The 22,922-nt window shown below is 31.7% G+C and overlaps 3 protein-coding genes and 1 non-coding gene across 8 annotated transcripts in view; 3 read left to right on the top strand and 1 right to left on the bottom strand.

Annotated features, from left to right (window-relative positions):
- The window catches only part of LOC105123844 (prostatic spermine-binding protein-like), a 3,331-nt gene extending 2,084 nt beyond the window's left edge, over window positions 1–1,247 (top strand). For all 3 annotated transcript variants that reach the window (XM_011023587.1, XM_011023586.1, XM_011023585.1), the window contains one exon: window positions 552–1,247. In XM_011023587.1, the coding sequence (XP_011021889.1) occupies window positions 552–1,019 (468 nt within the window). In that variant the 3' untranslated portion in view covers window positions 1,020–1,247. The remainder of the gene's footprint in view (window positions 1–551) is intronic.
- The window catches only part of LOC105123847 (E3 ubiquitin-protein ligase MARCH8-like), a 26,399-nt gene extending 3,665 nt beyond the window's left edge, over window positions 1–22,734 (top strand). The window contains exons 2-8 of one of the 3 annotated variants that reach the window (XM_011023590.1): window positions 16,190–16,375; window positions 16,861–16,946; window positions 17,976–18,122; window positions 18,236–18,344; window positions 18,976–19,114; window positions 21,054–21,324; window positions 21,886–22,734. In XM_011023590.1, coding sequence (XP_011021892.1) covers window positions 16,249–16,375; window positions 16,861–16,946; window positions 17,976–18,122; window positions 18,236–18,344; window positions 18,976–19,114; window positions 21,054–21,324; window positions 21,886–21,993 — 987 coding nt within the window. In that variant the 5' untranslated portion in view covers window positions 16,190–16,248 and the 3' untranslated portion in view covers window positions 21,994–22,734. Of the gene's footprint in view, window positions 1–16,005; window positions 16,376–16,860; window positions 16,947–17,975; window positions 18,123–18,235; window positions 18,345–18,975; window positions 19,115–21,053; window positions 21,325–21,885 lie in introns of those variants that run through there. The other 2 variants (XM_011023591.1, XM_011023589.1) reach the window with 2 other exon arrangements.
- On the bottom strand, window positions 4,753–7,997 carry LOC105123845 (UBP1-associated protein 2B-like). The gene is made up of 2 exons (XM_011023588.1): window positions 6,757–7,997; window positions 4,753–5,121 (listed from the first exon to the last, which is right to left on the bottom strand). Coding segments are annotated over exons 1-2 (1,176 nt in total). The 5' UTR covers window positions 7,932–7,997; the 3' UTR covers window positions 4,753–5,120.
- TRNAV-CAC (transfer RNA valine (anticodon CAC)) lies at window positions 9,630–9,703 on the top strand. Its single transcript has one exon. It is a non-coding gene; the product is annotated as a tRNA-Val (tRNA).
- Window positions 22,735–22,922: the final 188 nt, after the last annotated feature.

Here is a 22,922-nt window from a genome sequence, read left to right as displayed (position 1 = left end):
GATACTATTCCATCAACCAGCTGAGAATTCCATTCTTGTTAATTCACTTATTTCTTTTAATTTACACACTTGTCGCACAGGCTTATTGTTTCATGAAATTCAAAAAGTGTCCTAAATTGATGTAGCTAGAAGTTGAAAAGTTTCTTTAAGGCGGAAAAAAAGAGAGTAGTGTGGGATTTGGAAATTTTACTTCAGAGGTTAGCAAATACTTTTTGAACTTTAAATATGAAACTTAAACAAAATGAAGACAATTCCTTTATTTGAATATATATACACGTTTGCATTCAACAAACGTCTATAATGTCAGTAGCGATGGGTTTTGCAACGACAGATACCCTGTAGCTACTTCATGTTTTTCTGTTTATTTTTTAAGCACACATGATACTGCCTTTTGTTTATCCCAGTCGTGGAAAACTGTATCGTACAGCTCAGCTATTTATTGTATTATTTTGGAGACCTTGTGCCGTACAATGATCTATTGCCTAAGATGTAAGTAAAGTCTCTCTGTTAGACCCACTATGAAATGCTATTTCATAAAAAAATGGTTTCAGGATCCCTGTGGGTTGTTGCTGACTGCTAAACCTAGAATGAAGGGAGATGAGGCACAAGGGCATGATATTAATCCAGTTGATGCAGAAGGAGATGATGACAATGATCATGATGACGACGATGAGGAGGAAGGGGGTGATGGATTAGGAGAAGGTGAAGAGGAACTGTCCTCTGAAGATGGAGGTGACTTGGGCAACAATCCCAACAATAACAAGAGTAACTCAAAGAAGGGTCCAGGTGGTGGAGCAGGCGGGGCAGACGAGAATGGAGAAGAGGAACAAGACGATGATGAAGATGATGGCGAAGGTCAAGACGACGATGAAGAAGATGATGACGACGACGACGATGATGACGATGACGATGACGGCGGGGAAGAGGCTGAGGAAGAAGTTGAGGAGGTAGAGAACGAAGAGGAAGAAGAAGATGAAGATGAGGAAGCCCTCCAGCCCCCAAAGAAGAGGAAGAAGTGAAGTAGGAGAATAGTGAAAGCCTCCTCACTCCAGATACACTGTTTGTTTCTCAGTGACTTGTTATCTAACTTTGTTAATCTACTTAGATTACGAGGAGGCCTGTTTAGGATAATGGTATTATGCATAATTATCGTATTTTCCTTGCATGGTTAGAGAGCACTCTAGAACTGTGAGCTGCGGCAATGATTAATTCGAGAAACGTGATGATTATGATCTTTAGCCACACAATTAGTCAGAGTTTCTGTTGTTGCTGATAAACTGCTATATGTGCAAATGGGCTGGGCTTATGGAATGATCTCATGGCTAACAGATGCCCACTAATAAACATGAAAAACTAAGGTTTAAAGATGGATAAAACTGATGATCACCTCTGTTTAGGTGGTGGAAGAGGTGAATGGGCAAAACAGGTGTGCTCATAACGTTAATCCATTAATTGTTGTCGCCATTTGGACAATTGATGCTTCTTCGAGGACCACCAAGTAAAATCATAGAAGTTGATATCATATGTCATACAGGATCCCAAGTGTTTCTTTCTTCTTCTTTTTCCCCCCGCTGTTCGCTCTCCTTTCTATTTTAACAGTGTATCTGATTCCATCTTATAATCCCGCCAGAGCAGTAAGGCTTGAAGAGTGTTTAAATGTACCAAAATATTTTTTAATTAAAATAATATTTTAAAAAAATTATTTTTAATATTAACCCATTAAAATAATCTAAAAATACTAAAATAAAATATTAATATAAAGAAAAAAAATTAATTTTTTTTAAAAACACTTCCAAACGAGCCTTAGCCCACAAATGCAAAGATCAAAGTAAAGTTGTTCATACACACAATTTAAGTACAGCTTTGCTCACACTGGCAAATTAGTATTCCCCCCTTTATATTTATCCCGTCATATACACACAATCATTACCGCTCCATTTCGTCACTATTTATCCTAGCATCACCCAAGTACTTTGAGCATGTCTCAGCTAACCCCCAGCTAGATTTATTTTAGTAGCATCATCACCAAAGTATTTTTGGAAGATGACAGTGCACGACGAACATATAAATGATCTTATAAGACTCTACTCCAATATACTGACTGTTGGCTAAACGATAAGTTTCCCTTCACTAATCGGTAAGTGATGGAGCCGCCATGCCAGTCCCAGCAAGAACTGGGATATAAGCCATTTGACAATTAATGAGTCAAAGCAATGGAGATTCTGCTTGACTGAATTATGAACAGTCGACCGCAATATATTTTGAGCAAAGATTCTCTAAAAGCCTTTTCCACCACCCACATCATCGAACAAGAAATGTGCAAAAAAAAGTGTGCAAAAAGGTATGTTTGTCGTCCCTATGCCTTACCTGTTCACTGGACTTACAAGATATTTAATAGACCGTGGAATTAATCGTAGTGCGTGTGGTGTGTGCAAGTTGGTCTGGACACTCACGTTAATAAAAAAAAAAAGTGCAAAATTACAAATCAAGCAAATAATAGATGCCTACCAACCCTTCGTGGAAGTTATCATCAGCGCCACTAATTCTCCATCATTATTGCGCACACAGTGAAAAACAGAATCCACGTAAATGCTTCCAAGAAAAGGGCAACAATCAAGGAACACAGCAGTCTCTGGCCAGTACACTGATCTCTGAGAACCTTTATTCCATCATGAATATTCGCAGGCTATCTATTCTATCAACTTTGGATATGAATGTGTGTGAGAGATGGGGGGAGACCAGTGCAGTAATAATTCTGGTGGACGTCCTAGCATGTTCATTACACAAGGGGAGTTTGAAGCAGATCGAAAGCGTAATTTACCTTTCTAACACAGTTTAATAAAGTTTTGGTGGTTATGTTAAAATTGTGCTATTTTATTAATTTTTTTCTAAACCATGCTTAGAAAGGTAAAAACCGTTATTTTCACTATTGGAAATAGCTAGTGATTGTTTCAAAATTCACATCTCATTCAAATTAGTTAACATATACAAAAATCAACCTAGAATTTCATAGAGATCCAATGGCCAAGAAATGAGAAAGATCTAATGATTAAAAAAGAAAAAGGAAATAAGCTGATGTAATATGAGAGAGATCGAAACAAAAAATAAAAATAAAAATTAGTCACCAAAAATACATTAAAGCTTTGTTTTCGACACACTTAATACTAAGCTCCGTTTTCGACACACTTAATACTATTAAAAAGATCTCAACAAGATGTAACTAACCACATATGAAAGGATATAAGTTGATGTAACATATAAAAGAATGAAACCCAAAAAAATAAATAAAAAAAAAATAAGTCACTAGGAACATACTAGAGCTCTGTTTTCAACACACCTAATATTATTAAAAAAATATCAACAAGATGTAACTAAGCACGCATTGAAAGTGCACCAAACAAAATTGTAATTGGTTATGAATTTTATTAGGGTTAATTTAGGATTAATTATGACCTCATTTGATGATCTTTCAAGAACTAATAAGAATCATCTCAATGAGATTTTTCTAACGGTGCTAGGAGTATTGAAAACAAAACTCCGGTGAGTTCTCGATAACCTATTCTTTCTTTCCATTTTTTTTTCTCCCATTAATTAATTTACACAAAAAAAAATGTATTTTGAAACATGACTAAACAAACTATATTCATAAACATGGTTGTGTTCAAAATGTGCAATTTCTCAAATACTTTTTCAACCTATGTCTTTCTTTCAAAAAAATTACTAAAATGTGTAATTTTTCAAAAAAAGATTCCATATCAAAATTAACAATTGTTGTTTGCATAAGCACATTTACAAAGAAAAAGCTCTAGGAGGTGCAACAAGGAGCAACCACAAAAAAATGATTAAATATGTTTACAAGTATGAAACAGATTTAAAATTATGACTCAAAATAGGCAAATTAAAAATAAAGCCACTAAGTTCATTTCATCTCTAGAAAACAAGGTGCAATGATGTAATTTACACATACATTATACTGTTCCACACAAAAAAGAGAGAAAAAAGGAGCGAAATAGTTCTGTACTTTTTTCACGCAACTCATTGCATATTTTTACAATTTTTTAGGCACACAATTAAGCCAATAAAATAGAAATAGCAAATATAGCAAATATCATTGAAGTTCCTCAACCCATAAAAATTAATAAATAAATAAGAAAGAAAGACAAAATCCAACTGTAAACCATAAAATATACTGGATGAAAAAATAAACATAAACTTTGATGAAACAAGCTTAAAATAAGAAAGATACTAAAAGATGGGTTCTCCTGTATCTCAGGGAGTAACTCAAAACAAAATGAGATAAAGGAAAAGAATCCATGAAGTCGATCACAACTATTTTATTAACTCGGTATAGTTGAGTTAGTTAAAAACATCCTCAGTAGAGTTCACATACCGAGATTAAACACAAGATCCTTGGACAAATTATTAAAGTATCTTGTAGTTCAAATCACTCTCAAACCAAAACGTGTAAAAAGCAACAAAATGCACACACAAACCCAATCATTGAGCAATATTTTAAGAATTTGTTTACTCACTGAATACTTTGGACATCAGCTGAAAGTCCTCCAGATAATATGTTCCTTGAAATATATTAGAAGCAAGGAGGTTGCAGTAGAATAAACAAATTACTCATGAACCTTTCATTAAAATTAGATTACCAAAAAAAGTATTTAATATACAAAAGCGCTCCAAAAATTACATAAAATAGATAATACTCATTTCACACACCAAATTCACCTATAGATCATATACATCAAATCAAGGATTCAAATATATATGTGAAGATGAAGACAGAAACCATGCTCCCATAATACAGTATTGGAACATAAGTAAAATGAAATGAGAAGATAACCAAAATATCAATAATTATATGTCTTGTAGAAAAACAAAAAGTACCAATTCTTATGAGGCATGTCAAAGAAGATAAGGGCTAGGACGAGAAAGATTAAGATAAAGAAGATCAGAAATACTTCACAAAGTTCAGTCAAACTTGGCTAGCTTAATGTTATCAACTATAGAAACATTCCCACTTCAAATCCCCCCCTAGCAAATGATGCACATTATCTCCTAGATAAAATTCCCCAAGGAGCATGAACATTTTTCCTCAAGCTCACAGCAAATCATCTGCAAATACGGAGTCCAATCACGTAAAGATATTTACAAAAGATAAATATAGTCCTCTCAAACACAAGATTTTTATTCAAACTTTTAAACAGTCAATATTTCAAATATGGAATCAGATGCCATGAAATCTGAGAAGGAAAAACATATGCAATAATATAATATAATTGAAAACCACAGATCAAACTACTTTGGTATTACGATTTTTTGAAATCAACATGCTGCTAAGAAGCTTGAAATCTCATAATAAAGAGAGTGATAAGAACTTAAAAATAAACTGTTCAATGAGACAATTAATGTGTGTGGGCTCAGACAACTTTTAGTAAAAATAAAACTGAAAATAGCATCAACTGGCCCTTTACACAACCCAAAGGTGAAATTATAGCAGATTGCTGCAATACAATTACGATATCACATGAGAAAGTTTTTGGCAGAAAATCAATAGATGTAATATAATCTTGTCTATATGGAAAGATGAATGTCTATAAAAATAAAGATGTGCTAGGTAAAAGAACAGAACAAAGAATGAGAAATAAAGAGCACAACATACAGAAAGAAAATGAGACTAAATGTTTTGATTTAAGGTTTTTGAAAAGGAAGGTGAAGCAAAGAATGATAAGGGAAAAAAAAAATTGAAGATAAAGCTGAAAGGAAGGGGTGAGGATGACTTCAAGTGAAAATGGAAACCACATTTCTAAATATTAAATGATAATTAATCCAGAAAAAATATGATAAATTGAAGCAAAAACAAATACAGCTGCCATACTTAAAATCACCAGCAAGGAGAGTAAGAGATTGAATTGCCATATCTTATAGGTTGAACGCAAAAGGAAAGCCTCCTTCCTGTACTAACAAATAATAACTCCAAACTATTGGCACGCTATTACATGCCACAACTTTCCCTAAACAAATGCATAAGCAGGTTTAAGAAGCAAAATAAGATATCATTCGAAGTGTTTTTCTACAAGGGTTCAGTGGCAAGAAAACCAGGGAAAGAGAAAGGGTTCCGTGTGTTTTAAGTTATAAAGGCTTCTACTGGAAAAATCTACAATCAACTAAAGGAGGTGCTTAAGTTTTTATTTTTAGCTCAAAGAGGTCTGATGCGATGAACTAGCTTGAGGCTTTTGGGGTGTTTCACTGTAACTAATAATGGGATGAAATGGGTTTCAAAGCGGAGATTTTGAGGATTGAAAGGGTAAAATTCCATCCAATTGCAGGTCAAATCCTTGCGAATATCAAAAGAAGTTGGGATATTCTAAACTTCACACGTAAAAATCCAGTCTTCAGGCCCAAGGTCCCTCCTGCTTTGTATCTAGAGTTCGGATTTCCTCATAAAACCCCCAAAAGAAGCTTTTCAAAATTTCTTAAAATTGGTTTTCCTACCCCATCAACTCCCACCTGCTCATTCAATTGTGATACAGCAGCAAAGAAGACACTAACTTCAAAGTATAAACTATACCATGACATAAAATTTACATGCAGGTTCTGCAGGACTCAGACCAAATATTAGGCATTTCAGATCGGGAAATGAAATCAATATTTTGATGGTACCAACAACTAGAACATGCAGAGAAACATAAGATTAACAGATTAAACAGACAAACAGCACCACTGAAATCTAGCTTAAATAAACCATACCACATATATTTTGGATAGCCGGTAAATGATCCGCCAGCCCCCTGACCCCTACCCATCCCTGTCTGCCCAATCTGCGAAGTGCTCGAATAAACATGCTGCAACACTTGCGCAGCCCTATATGCCTCCAGTGTTGACTGGCTCCCAACTCCTAATCCTCCCACTTGACTAGTCGCAGTTGGCACCATGCTCTGGCCGATTACTGGACTAATCATGCCACCACCAACACCTGTGCTCCCCAACAATGCGCTATACAGTGGATTAAACCCAGGATGCTGGCCAAACAATGCCAGATTCTGCGCCGCTGCCAAAAATTGCCCTTGAGGCTGTTGATGCACTAGCTGCTGCTGTCCCACCTGCTGCATTCCCTGCGCAAAGTTTTGATTAGTCTTGCTTTTCCCTTCTGTCGCGACCGAGCACCGCAATTGCTGCCCTTCAAATATCTTATGAGGCTCCTCTAATGCCTTTATGGCTCCCTCCACAGTCTTATAAACAAACAAAGCATAACCTCTTGACTTCCCAGTCTCCTTATCAAACCCAATTGGCCCATTCTCAATTTCTCCGAATTTCTCAAAGAAAGCTCTCAACTTTTCCTTATCAGTACTCATTCCTACATTACTCACAAATATCTTCCTCACCCCACCCTCCAATTCCTTCCCTTTGGCCGCCGAGGCCGCATTAGCAGATCCTACAGAAGCCAATTGACAACTAGCCATCCGGTCATTAACCATTCTTTTCGTTTCCTTCAACGCAGAGATCGCAGCTTTTCGCGATTTAAACAAGACAAAACCGTAGCCTTTTGCTTTACCTGTTGCTTTATCAATTACAACATTGCATTCCTCGATTTCTCCAAAGGGGGCGAAGGCAGATACGAGGTCTTGGCGCGTTGTGTCCCAGGAGAAGCCGTGGACAAAAACATTCCGGTGAGTGACATCGCGGTCGGCGTGTTGATGAATTAGAGAATACAAAGAGGGGTTCGTGATGGCAGAGTTGGTAATTAGGTCGATTAATTGGTCTTTTGTGTATGGTTCGAGAAGGGTCGAGAGATCGGCAGGGTCTGAAGGGAGGGGTTTGGTTTTTCGTATCTTGAGTTTGGGTTTCTTTAGCGGTTTCTGTTTGGTGGTGATTTCTGGTTTTTTGGCGGTCTTGAGTTTCTTAGTTTTTTCGGTTTTTGCCATTACAGATGTGCGAGAGGAGAGATGCTGAGGGGGGGGAGAGGGTGGGGGTGTCAGTGGTCAATTAAATTTGGAGCTTTGATAAGTAACTATTGTTGTTTGGTAGATGTGATTTTAGTCCTTTTTGTACGAAGTTTCAATTTAGTCATTCAATTTTAAAATCTTGTAAATTGAAACTTTAAATTTGCAAATTAAGACTCCCGGTTAAATACCATTTGTTATATTAGGGTCGTTTCGGATTACGTTTTAAATGATGTTTTTTTAAAAAATTTATTTTATTTTATTTTAAATTAATTTTTTATATTTTTTAATTATTTTGATATATTTATATAAAAATCATTTAAAAAATATTATTTTTATATGTTTTTAAATAAAAAAATACATGTATAAAAATAATTTAAAAAATATTATTTTTGTATGTTTTTAAATAAAAAAATACATATTACAGAGTTTTAAACAGTCCTAAAAGCCTTTACTGCTCTGGCAGTCCATTGTCAATATTTGTTGATCTAAAGGCATGAATACTTTAAAACCCCTCACATGCAAGATGATATTTTAATTCTATATATTTTTTAAATATATTAAAAATAAATGAATAATAGTAATAGTAATTTAAATATATTAAAAATAAATGAATAATAATAATAGTAATAATATTACTTGTATGTTTAAAGATATTAAAAAAATAATAGTGTTATATTAAGAATAAGAATATTTGGAAATACGATAAAATGTGTTTCTAAAAATTTTAATTTTTTATAAAAAATTATTTTTTTATATATTTTGATGTACTGATTTTAAAAATAATTTTAAAAATAAAAAAAATATCATTTTCATACATTTTATTATAAAAAAAATTAAAAATAAAAAAAATATTATTTTCATACATTTTATTATAAAAAAAAAATTAAAAATTGTTATTACACTCTAAAAAAACCGTTAATACATATTTCAAATACCTTAACTGTTTGAAAAACAATTATAATATTTCTTACTAATTTGTAAATACTTTAATTTTATATTATCATCAAAATGCAGGACAATGTGTAAAACATACAATTGATGAATACTGCAAAGGAAAATAAAATACAAATGATTTTAAATTTCTTTATTATATGTGTTTTTCGAAGCTAACTCTTGTTTCTCTATTTTCTAAAAAGTTTTGTCAAAGATAAAAAAAAGATAGTATCATTTATTTATTTTATATGATTATTCAGTACCCATTTACATCTATGTGAAAAGGGATAGCAAATATGAGAAATATATTAAAAAATATTTTAAATCGTTTATGAAGTATATTTAATTATCCAGCATTAATATATCAACTATACACTTGATAAGATTAATATGATCTCGAGCTATTCATGCTTCAATAAATATCAACCATCATATATATATTGCAATTGGTTTAAAAAATTAACCAGTCTAGTAAGACAATAAAAACTTAATTAGAATAATTTGTTTATTTTTATATTTTAAAATTATTTTTGAAAAAGTTTGAATTTTCTTAGTTATAAATTAATTTTTAATATTTTTATATTGTTTTGATATACAGGTGTTAAAAAATAGTTTTTTAAAAATAAAAAACATCATTTTAATATATTTTTAAATAAAAAACATCAATTACCATACTTCCAAACACTCCAACAGTAGTTACTATCTCCAGTTATATTTTTATACTCTGGTAATCTCTGCGCACGTGTCCGGGTGGTGTAGTTGGTCATCACGCTAGTCTCACACACTAGAGGTCCCCGGTTCGAACCCGGGCTCGGACATGTTCCTTTTAGCTGAGTCCAATAGCTTTCTTAATATTCCACTCCAATCCTCTTTTTTTATTTTTTTTATAGAAGTATCCTTGCATGATCCAAAAGTTGTAACGTTATACAGCCCAGCACTAACAAAGGCTTGCTCTTTGAGTTGCGTAACTAGTAACTTATTTAAAAAAAATTCTAACCGTAATCGAAGAAGTTCTAGCATTAAATAACCCTAGTGATCAGTAATGTGGTTGTATCTTTCATATTTAACCCTAGTGATCAGTAATGTGGTTGTATTTTTAAAAATTTTAATCATTTTAATATTCTGATATAAAGAATAATTTTTAAAAATTAAAAAAATATTATATTATTTTAATATATTTTTAAATAAAAAATATTTTAAAAACTAACTACCATTATCTTCCAAACACTCACTAGGCTTGATCATATAGATTAGCAAACATAATTCTATACTTACGGCTCATTCAATCAGTAGATTAGCAAATTCAGTGGTTGATTATTAGCAAAATTAGCAATGCCAAATATATGTTCCTTTAGACTGGGTTGGTAGACCTCCGACAGAGCTGTTGGCACTCCTTGTAAAAGATTATCATGGAGGAAAGGATTCACATGAAAGTGTGTTTGTGTGGTGTATTTTTAGAATACTTTTTATTTTAAAATAATATTTTTTAAAATTTTTTTTATATTAACATATCAAAATAATTGAAAAATACTAAAAATATTAATTTAATATTTTTATTAAAAAAAACACTTTAAAATATATACAACCTCATTTTCAAATACACCCTGAAAATACATGACCTCACTTCCAAATATATTTTTGAGTGCATTGCATAAACATATCAAAGATATTTAAAAATGAATTGGTTTTAATTTTGTAAAATTATAAAAATAAAAACTAGGAACAAAAACTCATACTCTGTTTAAAATTTGGTATAAAAAACTTTATTTTGGTATCTAAAGTTTTATATTTCTTATCATTAGCCCTATTATTTTAAAGATTTATGTTTTGATACCAAACATTATTTTTTTCACGTTTCATTCTATAGATCTTAGGAGAGAAGAGTAAATGTCATCAAGAAAATTTAATAATAAAAAGATAGTTGGTTGCCCACATTCCAACTAATTTTTTTTATATATTTATGTTAATTAATTTATAATCTTAAAATGAGGTTCAATGATTGGGATGCTTCACTATTTATTTATTATTGTAGTGTCAAACTCATTGTTATTATTTATTGCACATGTAACATCCCCAACTTTAAAATAAAAAAAACAGGGTAAAATTGATTTTTTTATGACATGCTACTATTACAGGTAACAGTTGACTAGTTAAATTTAATCTAAAATTTTAAACGATTGATTTATTCTATAATCTAATATTTTTCTTATCAATTGATCAATTAGTTGACCGTTTTCATATACTAATTAAGACAATAGCAAAACTAACTATTCAATTCATTAAATAGTCAATCAAATTAATTTTTAAATCTAGTCGGTCAACCAATTCAAACAAAAACATACCTTTTTCTTCAAATTTCACTCAAGCAAATCAAGTATTGTATTGTTCAGAAAATACTACATAAAGTGAAACAATTAAATTAGTTACAACATAAAACAAGACACATGTTTATTTTTAAGTAAAAACAAACATAAAAAGAAGTACAACATAATTATAGACATGCTAAAAAAACTACTTTAGATACATCATTCATATTTAATTTAGATATTTACACATTTTGAATACAAAATTATATTACAAAGCAAAATATTTATTTCTTCCATTTACATAATTTGATTTCAAAATAAAAGATACAATTACATGATCTACTATTCAAAATGATGCTATGAAGTACTTGAAAGTTTATTTAATACTAAAATCAATCAATTTTATACATAATAATTGATTACTATTATCTCTTACACACACACACATATATATATATATATGTACACTACATCAATTTCTAAAAAATTAATTTATTCTTTCACCTTTAGCCTTACAAATCAATATAACGAGCAGAAACATAATAATGTCCTCTCTAGCCTAAATTTGATATTTTTTTCATTATCAAATTAATTAATTTCTCTGATTATACATTATTCTAAGGCATTAGTTTCGTTAACTAGGATAACTAATTATTCAATAACTTATTAACTAGGATACTAGTAGCTTAACCAGGATAATTAATTTCTCCAATAATTTCACATTCTTCAAATAAAATCAAGATACGTTTAAATAAAATTACGATTACAATTTAAATAATATTTTAGTTTCAATACATCGAGCACCTACTTGATATCTAAACATGTAAAATGATTTTCATTGTTGAGTGTTCTTGTGACCTCTATTATGCCAATAAGAATAATATATTATTTTTTATTTATACACTATAAAGATCAATTTTATTTTCTATGCGCGTTTTAAATTCTTATCATGTATAAATACCCTTAAAAAAACTCAGAAACTTATATATATATTTTATTACCAAGATCATTTCATTACCCAATCTAATTACTAACTAACACACATAATTTTATATGATTTGGCTATCAATTAATTCAAACAACCTCAAACATTCAATTTCCATCCATGGTTGTTTTCCATTTAAGGGAAAGGGTAAGTGTGTTTCATTAATTCTATTAATTAATGACTAACCCAAATATTTTTCACATCTATAAATATTATTCCATCACAAATACATGCATTATATTTATCACTAATATTATTCCATCACAAATACATGCATTAAAACAACCCAACATAAAATTTATCATTACATAATACAACACATACAAATTCAAATGTAGAAATATTATCCTAAACAAATCAATTACCTTAAACAAGTGCCTTGCCCTTAAATAATAGAAAATAAAGGATTAAACTCAAGTGAGACTAAATTCTTCTTCCAGTCTTTTCTATTCTTCCACTTCTTTTTCTTAACCCTCTTTTTAATTTTCTAACTCTTCAGAACCTCTTCAACTCACTTAATCTTCTCTTTTTGATCACTACAAAATCTTTCCAACTATTTATTTTTACCTTCAAGTTGTGGATTTTAAAGAGTTTAGATGGAGAATCTTAAGAACTCTAATTTCCTATTAATCTTCATCATATTATCAACTATATGGCTTTGTGAAAGTTTTTTTGGTTCATTTTTTCTACCTAATGCTACATTAACTCTATATTTAAAAAAAAAAAATAGTATTTGTCCCCATTCATCTCTTTATTTTTTGGAAAACCCTATTAGTTAATTCCTTCTTCCCATTTAATACTTCTATTTATTATATTTAATGACACCCCTGCCAATTTATTATACTCATCAAATTTTATTTGTTTCTATCCATTTATCACCAATTTAAAATCACAATATTTCTTTAACACTATAAAATTTTAACTTGGTTTTACAACACCATTCATTTTAAACATTGTTTCTTCTGTTTTTTATCATCATATTTTTAGGTTTTTTTTTTTAACTTTGTTAATATTTTTTTCATTTACCTTTCTCTTGATTTGTATTATCTCCTATTTTGTTGAGTTTTCAAGGATACTAGAAGATGAATTGGGTATTGATTTTACAAAAATATGATTTAATTTGATTGAAAAAATAAAGATCTTATTTAACAAGGAATAAAAAAAATGCCTCATTTAGATTTTGATGCTCGAAACTTCAATTTAATACCTAAAGTTTTTTATTTCCTATCATTTAGCCCATGTTGTTTTGGATATTCACATTTTAGTATAGAACTCTATTTTTTTTAGTCATTGGATGTCAAGAAATAAGATAAAAAACCATTGGAAAGTTCTAGGGAGAGAGAAAATGGATAGATGACCACTTTCTAGTCACAATAAAAGTTAGTATTTGTGTCAATGAGTTTATGAGTTTGTCTTCTCAAGAAGAGTTTAATGATAGCGTGTTTCATAATTCACATATTATTGTAGCGTCATACTCATTTTTGCTATAGATTGCACTATTTTGTTTTGAACATTGCTTTTTTTTTTTAATCAAACTTTTAGTTTTTTCAATTTCATCATTTGATGTTACAATATCATTTTTTTCATTTACATATCTTTTTATTTGCATTATCCCTAATTTGTTGATTTTTTAAGGATATTCAAAAATAAAATGGGTTCTGATTTTGAAAAATTAGAATTTAACTGGAGTTAAAAGTAAAAATTAAAAGAATAGATACTAGATCTGACAAGAAATAAAACCACATGTCTTGTTTAGATTTTGACACAAGAAATTTCAGTTTGATCCCTGAAGTTTTATATTTTTTATCATTTGGTCAGTGATTTTTTAAAGGTTCATATTTTTTGTATTAAACTTCATTTTCTTCATATTTTCATCAATGAATATAGAGAAAGAATAGAGAAAGTCATTAAAAAATTTTAAAATGAAAAAAATAGTTGGATGGTCATATTTTGGTCACCAAAAAAACTGATATTTGTGTTAACGAGTTTGTCTTTTTAAGAGAAATTCAGTTGAGGTGGTGTTTCCCTTTAAAAATGTTAGAAAAAATAGATTGGAGTTGTTTAATTTTTTTATTCATTCTATTTTTTTTATAGTGATTTTGGGTTGGGGTCTTTTGGGTTAGAAATTGGTTTGTTGAAATTTCTATAGTGTTTTTAAGGTATTTTTCATGTGAAACTAAGCTGAAATTTAGGTTTTTGATATCCAAAAGTTTGGGTCATGATTTTTCAATCATCAAAGATAATCAAAAAACTGTCTAGTAGGTGACCTATCACTTATTATAAAAAACCTAAAGTAGATGTCATTCGCTTCTAAGATTAAAAAAAAAAATCAAAGGCATTGACTTAGGCTTTTTTAATAGAAATCAAACTTATGGGTATGACATGTCATGCCTAATAACATGTGGTCTCTTTTTTGTTTTTTCTTTTCATTAATAATATATTTTATTAAATATTGATTTTTGTGATTTTTTTAATGCTATTCAATTTTTATTGTTTTATACTTAGATTATATCTTATTTTTTCCCCTTTATAATTATTGTTGTTATTGTTGTTGTTGTTGTTATAACAAGTGTTTTTTTTGCATAACCCTTCATAATGTTTTTTCTTCCTTTATTCTATCACTTTCTTGCGCATACATTTTCTTCCTTTATTCTATCACTTTCTTGCACATACATATTTTTATTATTATGTAAGTAAATAAAAATAATTTTTAAAAATAAAGTTGTTAGACTCAATTAAATTATATGATTGTCAATTCAATCCAGTCGATCTAATGTGTCATTATTTTAATATTTTTTAAACTATATTAAGACATTGTAACCTTAGAATTTTTTAAAAGTAAAAACTAGGTTTTTTTCAAGTCAATCATGTTGTGCTTTGATTGACTTAGCTGGTTGGGTAATATATGAGTCGACTCCAGCCTAGTTTAGCTTAAAACTTGGGTTAGAGAAGTGTTTAGCCTAATAAGTATTTTTTTATTTAAATTCTGATTTTTAGAAGTCTATTGGACCCCACTTAATTCGGACTCCAGCCTAGTTTAGCTTAAAACTTGGATTAGAGAAGTGTCTAGCCTAATAAGTATTTTTTTTATTTAAATTCTGATTTTTAAAAGTTTATTGGACCCCACTTAATTCAGTTGAGGTGGGATAATCCATTAAAAGATAAAACTCTTTTAATAATGATGTACTTTATTTATAAGAACTTGAGACCTTATCAAATTACTTAAATCAACCATCATTAGTAACCCAATGAGCCTTTAGTTTTTATTGTATTTTATTAAAATATTTATATATAGCTTTTTCATATCAAAATTAATTTTTTAGCTATCTTATGGCAAAGGATGAGTAAGGTAATTATAGATTGTAAGGTAATTATAGATTGTGATTCTATTTTTTTTATTCTTTTAACTTTATTTTCTACCATTATTATTTTATTTTATTTTTTTATCAAAAAATCTTTTTTGTTGCTAAAAACATATTAATAATATCTACATTTTTTTTTAAACAGTCTAATCCGCATTCATTTTACAAGGCACATGGTGGATAGAGCTTCTCCAATCTGCGTTCAGAGAATCACAAATTTCTGTGAGCAAGAAAAAAACACTTTATGTGAAAGATTCTCAGGTTGGTTGATGATGAATGATGTTGGATATATTGTTTAAGAAAAGGAAAAAGAAAAAGAAAAAGAGAAAGAGAAAGAGAAAGACGGAAGAAATGAATCTTACTTTAAGACTTTGGATTTAATAAAAATAAAAATAAAAATACCAAAATAAAATAGTATAGGGAAGGGAGTAGCATACCATGCAATTCCGTATTTTATTTATTTTAGCTTGAAAAAGAAAAGAAAAAACAATAACGAGGGAACCAGCTAATGCCATGCCACCATTACAATTTCTTTTCTCCAATTCAACCGTTTGATCATTGTTACCCCCCGAAAACGACTTCAAAAAACAAAATCAATAATTTAAGGGTTTCGTTTGCCTTGATTATATGAAAACCCTAAAATCTCTATCAATTAATTAGCTAACTAAATAAATAATCCTCTCTACCCCTCTCTCTCTCTCAAAATCTCAATGGTTGATCATGTATCGGACGCTTCCCCTCTAATCCCTCCGTCGCTGATCACCGAGCCCAGCGAGATCGACCTTGAAGCCGGTCCTGGCGAGCAAATCCAGTGCCGTATTTGCCTCGAAACTGACGGTAATTACCTCTTTAATTGCTTTATGCTCACTGTAAAAGTCGTCGCTTAGGTTTCACCATTCTAGTATTCTATTTGTAGTATTTACTTGCTTTTGGATTTACAAGGTTTTAGGTCAAAAAGAGTGAAATATTGTTTCTTTTTAAATTCAATTTGACAATTTGCGGAGGTTTTACTTGCGCACTTGAAAATGATATTTTTATTTTACTTAAAATTTTGCTTAGTTGTTATTGTAATTTGTGTTAGCTGGTGATGTTATAAATTGTTGTTGCTTGGAATTTTGTAGCTTTTCCAATTTTGCTACTTCTTGTTTATTTCTATTATTATTGTTGCTATGTTGGCTGTTTATTATAGATGTTGCTTAGAGTTCGTTCATCTTTGAATCTTGCGAGCTTGGCCTTGAATTTAGTTAAAAAAATGTGAACTTTGTAAAAGCATTTGACTCTTGGCCCAGGATTTTTGGTTCATTGTGTTTTCTTTTCCTCAGGTAGGGATTTTATTGCACCATGCAAGTGCAAAGGAACGACAAAGTATGTACATCGTGAATGCTTGGATCAGTGGCGAGCTGTGAAAGTAAGTACGTTTATCATGTTCTTGCACAATGTTAGTGATATGGATCCCACGTTGTTGATTGAATTCCATGTAACAAGATCTTTTGGTATGACAATGCATGTCAGCTGGCTTAAAGCCAGTTTGGTTTGGAGAGGTCACTGAACAATCCCTCTGTTTTACTGAAGGTTAAAAAATGTCCTTCACTGTTTGCATGTTGGTTTGAAAATTGACGACTCTTATTGCATCCAATTTTCTTCACCAATGCTTGAGGTAGAAATATGTGGCTTAGAGGCCACTTGCATTTTGATAATTTGGATCTTCTTTTCATCTCTTTTATATGTTTTTTGGTAAACAACGATTGATATTTTCTCTAGTGTGCCTTCATTTTATTTTATTTTTTAAATGGACATGCAAAATTTCTAGAATAAGACCACAGACCTAGAATTGGATAGAGGACAAAATGCTGCATCTCCATGTTGGATATTCACATCATGTGAATGGGAGTGTTAATGAGCACCTCTATATTGGTATAATTCATATGATATCTATCTTTTTGGTGCTTGCCAAGCTTTCTAACTGTATATGACAACAAGTAGTTGGTTAAGTGATTAATGTGATGTATTGATAGCCAAGCTTGCCTCTGGCATAATATCCATGATGGATATAGTTTAGGCTTAGTTATTTGTCCTTTTTACACAAGTTAATTGCGGATGTTCTTGGAATCTCTCTCTCTCCCTCCCTCCCTCTCTCTCTCTCTCTCTCACACACACACACACACACAATATCCAGTGCCCATAATAAATCTGGAGGCAGACTGTGTTGTTGTCATGGATATGTTTGCTGGAGTTTGTTTTGTTATATGAAGCAGTTTGCTGCTTCATTTTTTACGCCAAGTTTCTACAGGCAAGGTAAAAATTGACGCCTTTCACAATAAGTTGTTGATTTTAGCTATGCAACATGTTAATCTGATGCTCGTCTCCTTTTACCCTGGGATTAATGGTATTGAGCTATGCTGTTTTTTTCCTTATAATTTCTGCCTATTTTCTTTAGGAAGGGTTCGCATTTTCTCACTGCACAACCTGCAAGGCTCCATACCATTTGAGAGTTCATGCTGCTACTGATAGGAAATGGCGAACTCTGAAATTTCGATTCTTTGTGACAAGAGACATTGCATTTATTTTTCTGGCTGTTCAGCTTGTAGGTCGTCAGTACCCTACTTTGAGTTATTTTGATGTGTTCCTTTTCTGTTCTTTTTATTTTTTCTCGCTTCAGAGGTTTTAGTATCATCTATTTATATTAATTTGTTACAGGTAATTGCTTCACTAGCATATTTGGTGTACCTAATTGACACTCATCAAAAGTCTTGGCTTCGTCTTGCCTGGGGCTTTGACAGTGAGCTTAGTTTCTACTACATATGTGGTAATCTTAAAAACCCGAAGTGATGGTTATCACAGTTCCTGTCAATGCATGCTTATGACACATAGCTATAATGGTTTACTTACAGATTAATAGTGTTGTTCGTTTTGATTTGGGTAATGCTGAACTCGCCCATGTTTATCTATTCTTGGTCCAGTCATCATGTCATGTTAAGTGCAGCAAACTTTATTTATGATGTTGATTTCCTAATAATCTGAAAATGATTTTCTTGCTGCATGAATGTGCATATCTCTGTGGTCTGCAACCTTGAACAACATTTATTCATAAAAATCGGCTGCTGACATGAACTGATTAATAGATTTGGCTATTGTTACATTATTTGTCCTGTTTCTGATGTTACACAAGTTGTTATGAAGTTTTATGTAATTGGCTTCTTGAATTTCTGTTGCTAATATAAAAACTGAACCATCTATTATTTCAGCATATTTGGAAAATTAGATTGAAAAATATCATCTATGTTTTAACTGTAAAAATTGGTAACATTAAAATATTGAATATAGTGCTAGTAATTGATTGCAGGAGGAGGCATGTGAGATTTATGTTGAGGATTCAGGCATGATCTGTTATTCTGTGTTATTTTTGCCAGAATACTTGGATTGAATCTTTATGATAGAATGTTGTTGGACAGGAGCACTATCATTCTTTGCTTTGCTGGGGCTATCTGGGTGCTTCATAACTTGCTATGATCGAAGAGTACGCAATGATTTGGTTCAGCCATGTCGAGAGTTATGTCTTTGTTGCTGCCAGCCCGGGTACAACTCTGCTATGTCAACAACTGATGCACATGATACACACAATATAAATTGTTCTCATTGCTGGATTGCCATATTGTTATCCTTTTTCTTTTTTTATCATTTGAGGAAAATGTATGTTAGGGTTGTTAATTGTCATCTGTTAAGAGTCTTTTATGTTTCTTCCTTTTCATAGAAGAAACGAGGGATTTAACAGCCTTTTCAAATTTTGAGGAATCTAAAAACATTTTAGCTGCTAGTTTCCTTTGTTTGGTGCAATATTAAAATATTGGCTTGATACTGCAAATCTTAGGTTAAATTCCTGAAGGATTTCATTTGATGAACAAAAATGCTGAAGGCAGGGGTATGTTGCATTTCTCTGTCAGGAATCTACATAGTTGGAACCATAACCTAGGCATAAAGGGAACACTATTTGATTGATCTATCTTGAGTGTAATACAAGTGCAGTCTGATTGATCAAATGAGTTACCTTTCTTGTAAGTTTACTTGCATGTGAAGAGGAAAATGTGTATTAGAGTTGTAAATTGTCATCTATTAAGAGTCTTTTATGTTTCTTCCTTTTCATAGAAGAAAAGAGGGATTTAAAAGCCTTTTCAAATTTTGAGGAATCTAAAAACATTTTAGCTGCTAGTTTCCTTTGTTTGGTGCAAAAATAAAATCTTGGCTTGATACTGCAAATCTTAAGGTTAAATTCCTGAAGGATTTCATTTGATGAAAGAAATGGTGAAGGCAGGGTTATATTGGATTTCTTTGTCAGGAATCTACATGGTTGGAACTATAACCTAGTAATGTCATTGGTTTCTTAGGAATAAAGAGAACACTATTTGATTGATCTGTTTTCCTTACAAATTTGATAAAGAAAATCCCCAGTTTGCTGATCAAGATGCACTTGCTAGATTTGATGTGTATTTTCCAGACTAACACACACACATTTTTTTTTTTCATGCCCATCTGCTAAAATTCTTACATGTTGAACATTTCAGTCTTGTCATCTAATGCATTATAGTTCCATTTATGTTTTGTTTGCATTTTATGTTTGTTATCAAGTGAGGAAAAGATTATTGTAGCTATCTGGTAAATTAAATTCTGTCTTAAGTTTTTGGGCGGATCGCCAAAAGCTCCCTGATGTTTGGGCTAACAAACACCTACATCTTTGCTTTTCTAAATCAAATTCTTACAACCCTGACCTTTATAATACACACACAAGTTAGGTTGCCATTCCTTAAGTGCTAATGTCCCAAATTTTAAATTTAAAGATGATGTTGCAATGTTGAAAATATCGCTAAACTTCACTTCGTTATTTTTTTAATAATCACCTCCATAACATTAGTTTTAAATTGACTGCCCCCCCTCCCCCAAATGGTTTCCGATAGCATCTAGTGTATAATAGAATATATTTTGACTAATACCTTTTATTTTTTTGATAATTTTTCATCATCTTTAGATTTTAGTGTTTGGTTAGGGAAAAAAAAATAGTGATGCAAATGTTGAGTGGGCCAAACCTCAGGGAGATTTTGGTAAATTAACTGGAAACTAATAATTGGGTATTTAAGTAAATTTTATTCAAACTTAACAGTTTGTTAACTGATTTGCTGTCCAGAGACGCAAGTGTTTTATCTAGAAAAAGCATGGATGTAAGTCAAGGAGGTTTTGGTAGTTTACCTTAAGTTTTTTCGTTGGCTAGTTAGAGGGGTGCTTAAAGTTTAAATTGGTGCCGCATCAAGGTTTGGCACTGGAGTTCATTTGGGCATGTTAAAGCAAACTTTGGGCACTAGGGCATGAGTTCAATGTTTAATTTTTGTTTTTCAATGCATAACATACACATATGCTCTTGTAATATTTTTTTTTCCATCTCTGACTGAGTGTTTTGGTAATTGGATTTGAGAAATCAATTCAAATGATGATTTATGTGATCCATCTGTTTTCCTAAATTTTGCAGTGTGTGTGCAGACTGCCATTTACCTGGTACTATTTGCATGTGGACTGACTGTACCACATGCTTTGAAAGCTGTGCAAGTACAGCTGGTGAATGTGGTTGCTTAGGTGGTGCCAGTGAAGCAGGGTTACCGCTATTGTTTATAATGGTTTTAATTATGCTTGGACTATTTACTGTAATCGGTATATTCTACAGCGCTTTGGTGGCCACAATGGTTGGACAACGAATTTGGCAGCGGCATTATCATATACTTGCGAAAAGGATGCTAACAAAAGTGAGTATGGTAACCTGCCTATACGCTTCAGTATCATTTCTATGGCGCAGTAAGTCAACAGCTCCAACTAAATAAGAAAGTATTATTATGCTTTTTGGCCCACAAAAACTTCACCTGAACTTTTCAAGGGAACTGGCTCAGTAGGAAAATGGTTAATAAATAAAAAAATAAAGAAAAAAGAACAGGATCTACCGATTTACTTTATGAACCATGTCTGTGGAATTAGTCAAGCTTATCACAGAAGTAATTGGAATATTGAGTTTCTTTCGATTGAGGTTGTTGGTCAGTTGAAGTAAAAAAAAAAAAGTTTTCAAGGTAATAGTCGTGTCAACTTGTTTGGTCCAATTGTCTTTTTTTGCCATGCAAAGTTTGCAAATTTGAAATATTTCGTCATTGGCTTTGAGGTCAATCTTGGGATTATCTTTTCACTTTGGCATATCACTGCATCACAATCTTAAAACATCTCTGCTGGCTACGGCATCACACATATACTCTTTGGCATCTATTGAGGTTTCGTGGACAGAATGTTTATCACGACTTTTTTTTGTTGTGAAATGATAGGAATATGTTGTGGAGGATGTTGATGGTGAAATGGCAGGATCCGATTGGTCTCCCCCACCACTTCCACCTGAGCACGTTCAGCAGCTGAAAAATCTGGGCCTTCTGTGAGTCAATATTTATTGATCACAGGAGTAACACACTGAAGAGACGGACTGACTCTTTTGTTTTGGTAGGTCAGTCTATATTGAAATTTATCAAAGTACAGCAACGTCGTCCTAGGCAGTTACAAGGTAAGAAATACTGAAGGCATTTTGATGGCTCAGCTTCATTCATGAACCCGCTAATGCTGATTTGTAAAAATTTCCTGGCATTGTTACAATCCTTTCATCAATTAAGAAAATCTGAAAACTGGTTGTATATTTCATGCCTGTAATCAATCAAAGAAAACAATGGCTTTCTTCGAAAGCTTGGCGGGGCGTGGAGAGATGGCAATGATGTAGCTCGCTAAAATATATCACCCTGTACCAGATGTATTTCTGCTTTTAACATTTACCAAAGAATTTGGCCTTCTGAAAGATGCTGAATAATTCATTTTCTCCTTGAAAGTATACTAATTGTATGTAGGATAACTTAGTAGAATTTCCTAGCATAGGGGCTGCTCTTTATCTATATACCATGTAAGGACCACTGCTAATCTAAAATGCGGTCTTAACAATATGTCCTGGAATTACATGGCTTGCTGGGGCACAATAACTGCGACTTGCAGGCAGGCAGGCAGGTTTTGTTTCCCAACTGAGAATATGACCGAGTGACCACAACCGACCATGTGGTTGCCATGTACATCTGGTAACCTGGTTTACGTTTCGCAATTAATAAGATACAAAAGAGCTGGGAAACATAACATTTTTGTTTGTTTTGTCGATGAGCTATGCTCGTTTTATTATAACAATAAAATGTTTGTTTTGTCATGAGCTTTGCTCGTTTTATTATAACAATAATTAAAAGGGATTAATGTGCTTCTCACTTATTATCTAGACACATATTGTAAATTAGAATAGTATGACGATAGAATTGTTCTTGTTAAAGAATGTTAAAGA

The sequence above is a fragment of the Populus euphratica genome, unplaced genomic scaffold (genome assembly GCF_000495115.2).
Source record: "Populus euphratica unplaced genomic scaffold, PopEup_1.0 scaffold12.1, whole genome shotgun sequence".
NCBI lineage: Eukaryota > Viridiplantae > Streptophyta > Magnoliopsida > Malpighiales > Salicaceae > Populus > Populus euphratica.
This window is presented reverse-complemented; position numbering and strand designations above follow the sequence as displayed.